The sequence below is a fragment of the Populus euphratica genome, unplaced genomic scaffold, assembly GCF_000495115.2.
Source record: "Populus euphratica unplaced genomic scaffold, PopEup_1.0 scaffold5108.1, whole genome shotgun sequence".
Classification (NCBI taxonomy): domain Eukaryota; kingdom Viridiplantae; phylum Streptophyta; class Magnoliopsida; order Malpighiales; family Salicaceae; genus Populus; species Populus euphratica.
This window is the reverse complement of record NW_011505120.1, coordinates 1-4,201: the sequence shown is the minus strand read 5'-3', so window position 1 is coordinate 4,201 and position 4,201 is coordinate 1. Positions and strand designations below refer to the sequence as shown.

Genomic DNA, 4,201 nt, shown 5'->3' with positions numbered 1-4,201 from the left:
CCGCCAACTACTACAACTCTCTCCCTCACAAACTAGCCTCACAAACGCCATTTTTGAATCTTAAACTCTATGTCTTAATCGCAGTTCTCTTCCTCTGTATCATCTTGGTTTCTTTTTCAATATTCCTCTGTGTTCGTTTACGCCGCGCGGCTAGAAAACGCAATAAAATGAGAGTGAAACACAGTTCGGGTTCGATCCCATTAGTGTCTAAAGAAATTGCGGAGATTAAAGATTTGGTTTTGGAAAATAAAGAGAAAGATGAGGGGAAAATGGGAAATGTGGGTTTTGAAAAGACGGAGAATGTTGGTGGTGGTGGTGATCTGGAGATGGGAAAGAAGAGTGGAGAGAGTGGTTGTAGTAGTACTGACGACGTTTCGTCGGTGGATGAAAACATAGGATGGGGTCGATGGTATAGTTTGAAAGAGCTTGAGATCGCGACACGTGGATTTGCTGAAGAAAATGTGATTGGTGAAGGAGGGTATGGTGTTGTTTATAGAGGTGTTTTGCAAGGTGGGTCTGTGGTTGCTGTCAAGAATTTACTTAATAATAAGTGAGTATTCAGTTTTTGTTTCAATTATTTTTTAGTTTTTGTATATTTTGTTCTAATTGTTATAGTTTCTGTTTTCCTTTTTGTATTTAACTGCTTTGTTTATGACGGCAAAGTTTTGGTCCTTTGATGATGGAGTACTAGAGGTTGTCTAGTAGGGAATTAAAGTAGAGGGTTGCTTTGTTCTTTTTTTCCTTTTCTTTTTCATTTTCATTATCCAATGGTTTGCACTTCCTAAACATTATCTTAATACCTTTGAGCTTAGGAGGCTTTTTTGTTTTTTCTTTTGTTTTTTGGACCTTTCTCTTTTTGTCCTTTCGATTTATGAATGGCAAGGCTTTATTTTCTTATTGAAATGACAAAGGATCGATCTCATTAAACTACTTTTAGTTTTTCTTTTTCTTTTTTGGAGCTGAATTGGCTTTGGAATTTGGAGTGAAGAAGCGAAGGGTTTTACTGTTGGAGAGAAAGTGGAATATAAGAAATCCTGAAAATGTTCCATGATTTTGTAATGAAATCACTGTTAACTAAACACTGTTGCTCTGATTCGTTACAGGAGTTTTTTTGTGTTTTCCTAATTATTGTTACAGAGTTCTCTGACCATGTTATGAATATTCTCATCAAAAGCTCAAGTCTTGTAATATCTGTGCACTATAAGAATGATCCCGTTGGAACTTCATATGCTGTGAACTTTGTATTTCTAGGGGTCAGGCGGAGAAAGAGTTTAAGGTGGAAGTTGAAGCCATTGGAAAAGTAAGACATAAGAACTTAGTGCGCCTAATTGGGTACTGTGCAGAAGGTGCTCGCAGGTATTTCTCACATCCAAGTCCTACCCATCTATTTTAAGTTCAACGAAATGAAATTTATCTTGTTCATTTTCATGGGAACTGTTTCTGGCCTTGCAGGATGCTTGTTTATGAATATGTTGACAATGGAAACTTGGAGCAATGGTTACATGGTGATGTAGGTCCTGTTAGTCCTCTGACCTGGGATATTCGAATGAAGATTGCAATTGGGACAGCAAAAGGGTGCGGTACTCTAGGCTCTAGTTTCATGTCTTAGTTGTCCTCCCAGTGATTGATCAGTAATAATGGGGCTAATTACTTTTTGCTTTTCATATCAAATTGATTTTAATCAGTCTATTTGATATATCTTCATACGTGAGCACCTACAAAGTTCAGTCTACAGAATTGCCATCAATTTTGTCGTTGCAGAAGTTTAGTGGGGGTAGTTTTAGTTTGTGTCGGTTGTTTTATTTTGTGCTTCCATTCAGATTCACTCTTTCTTGAGGATTGATATTTTATTCTTCCTCGGCAAAGATTCAAGAATTTTAGTCATTGTGAATAGACATTAACATCAAAGATCAGACTTTAAATTTCCCCCCTTCTCTTTCTTAATCTTTCCCATTGAAAAATTCTTCTACTCTTTTTGTTCCTGAACTTCTATGTTTCCCATCTCTGATGCAGGCTAGCCTATTTACATGAAGGTTTAGAACCTAAAGTTGTTCACCGGGATGTAAAATCCAGTAACATACTTCTCGATAGAAAATGGAACCCCAAGGTCTCAGATTTTGGATTGGCCAAGCTCTTGGGTTCTGAAGCAAGCTATGTGACTACACGTGTCATGGGGACATTTGGGTGTGTATCTTTTCAAAATTGTATTTGAATATTTGTAATGAGGTGGTCGAATTTAAATTTGGATAACATTTCTTTATCTTTACTCTACACTGACATATTTTATCACCATTTGCTCCAGATATGTATCTCCTGATTATGCAAGCACGGGTATGCTTAACGAGGGGAGCGATGTATACAGTTTTGGAATTCTTCTTATGGAGATGATTACTGGAAGGAGTCCTATTGATTACTCCAGACCAGCTGGAGAGGTGAAAAGAAGTTTCCCCTTGTAAGCATCTGTATTGAAAATTGTATCTCCATCATAACACCCTTCAATTGGTTTGTCAGATGAACTTGGTTGATTGGTTCAAAGGAATGGTAGCAAGCCGTCGTGCAGAAGAGCTTGTAGATCCCCTCATTGAAGTGCAGCCTGCTCCAAGGGCTTTGAAACGAACGTTGCTGGTCTGCCTCCGGTGTATAGATTTGGATTCCTGTAAGAGACCAAAAATGGGGCAAATTGTTCATATGCTTGAGGCAGAAGAGTTTCCTTTTCGTACTGTAAGTCCTCCCATGCTTACTATTTTTCATGTCATCATTTTCATCAAAACTGTTTGATGTGTATCATCAAAACTGTTTGATGTGTAAGCTTTACCTAATTCCATGGTGTGATATCCAACTAATGTTACTTGTAATTGAATTCACATCGTCTGTGTTGCTTGCATAAGCAATACAGCATATTCTACAGATTAGATTTTGCATAGCCTTGTAGTTGGCAAATAAACCATCAAGATTCTAGAAATTTAGAAAAGCATATTTTTGGACTAAATACAAAACAGAAAGGATGCTTATATGCGTTTTAGATTGGCTAAGCTTTGTAATTTTAGTAACATGGTAACTCTTTCCTCTTCAACAAGAAAGCACACAAATGCCTTCTTTTATTTCCTTTCATCTGCTTCAAGCTGCTATTTGGCCTGTGCAGGAACTTCGAGCAGTTCGAGAGAATGATACTCTACCTTCCACTGATTCTATCTCCGACAAAATTCCACATCCAACCAAGCTTGCTGGTAGTGGTGCTGATGTAGAGAGATCAAGGCGAAGATGATTGTTCACCACATTTGAAACTTAGTAGTTGCTGAATTCAGATTATTTTGCAGTATAATTTTCCACAAATATACGAAGAAGTAATTACATGTCTTCGATGTGCATATATCATGTTTACGCTTCCCACCTTCTTGGTTGTCTTTCTTTGCTGATATATTGCAGCAAGTAATTAAGTGAGCTTTGTAAATATTGACATGTTGACAAGTAATTTGCAACCTGCTTGATATGAATGACATCGTGGAATGTTGGATGAAGGCTAGTTGAGCTTAAAAGTCAATATATATTTCACCCCTTTTAGATGCCTTTAGATTCAACTTTCTCAGTTGTATTAATATCCTTAATGCAGCCATTAATCTTCGATTTGCTTGGGCTTGAGATAATTGTGACTCCAAGTATCTGGGGATTTTGAACTTCAAAATTCAACTGGTCACCAAGTATCCGGTGGTGCCATGTTTCAGTAGGGACAAAATGCTAATGCTTCAAAATTCAACTGGTCACCAACCTCATTGCCAAAGACCGTGCTAGGGGATGAAACCATCTGTCACCATCATCATGGCAGCGATTCTGTTTTTATCATCCTTTTATGGGACTCGCGGTGTAGCAGTCACCGTTGCCGAGTCCTATCCAGCAGCAACTGCCCGCTTCTGCTCAAGCGACCGTGCGTCGGTGAGTGATGCGTGCACGGGAGGCGCTGGATCGGTGTAGCCGTGGTATTTAAATTTGAACCAGGCCATAAATGCATCAAATCGCTATATACAAATTAAATTATCCGATCATCTATATTTCTATTGTAATGTATCATTAGCCAAGCTAGCAAATATAAATAAATGATTTCTTTAGCTTTGATACTTCTAGATGTAATAGTTTATCTCTCCGTTTTTTTAGTTCATTATTCGACTTTAATCGACTTTCAGACTTGGGCTGCACAGTGAAAATG

The 4,201-nt window shown here is 38.0% G+C and overlaps 1 protein-coding gene across 1 annotated transcript; it reads left to right on the top strand.

Annotated features, from left to right (window-relative positions):
• Window positions 1–5: 5 nt before the first annotated feature.
• LOC105120184 (probable receptor-like serine/threonine-protein kinase At4g34500) lies at window positions 6–3,541 on the top strand (the record flags this gene model as incomplete). The annotated part of the gene is made up of 7 exons (XM_011018375.1): window positions 6–550; window positions 1,252–1,356; window positions 1,453–1,575; window positions 2,014–2,184; window positions 2,303–2,432; window positions 2,512–2,721; window positions 3,143–3,541. Coding segments are annotated over 7 exons (1,407 nt in total), but the record flags the coding sequence as incomplete, so codon positions are not given.
• Window positions 3,542–4,201: the final 660 nt, after the last annotated feature.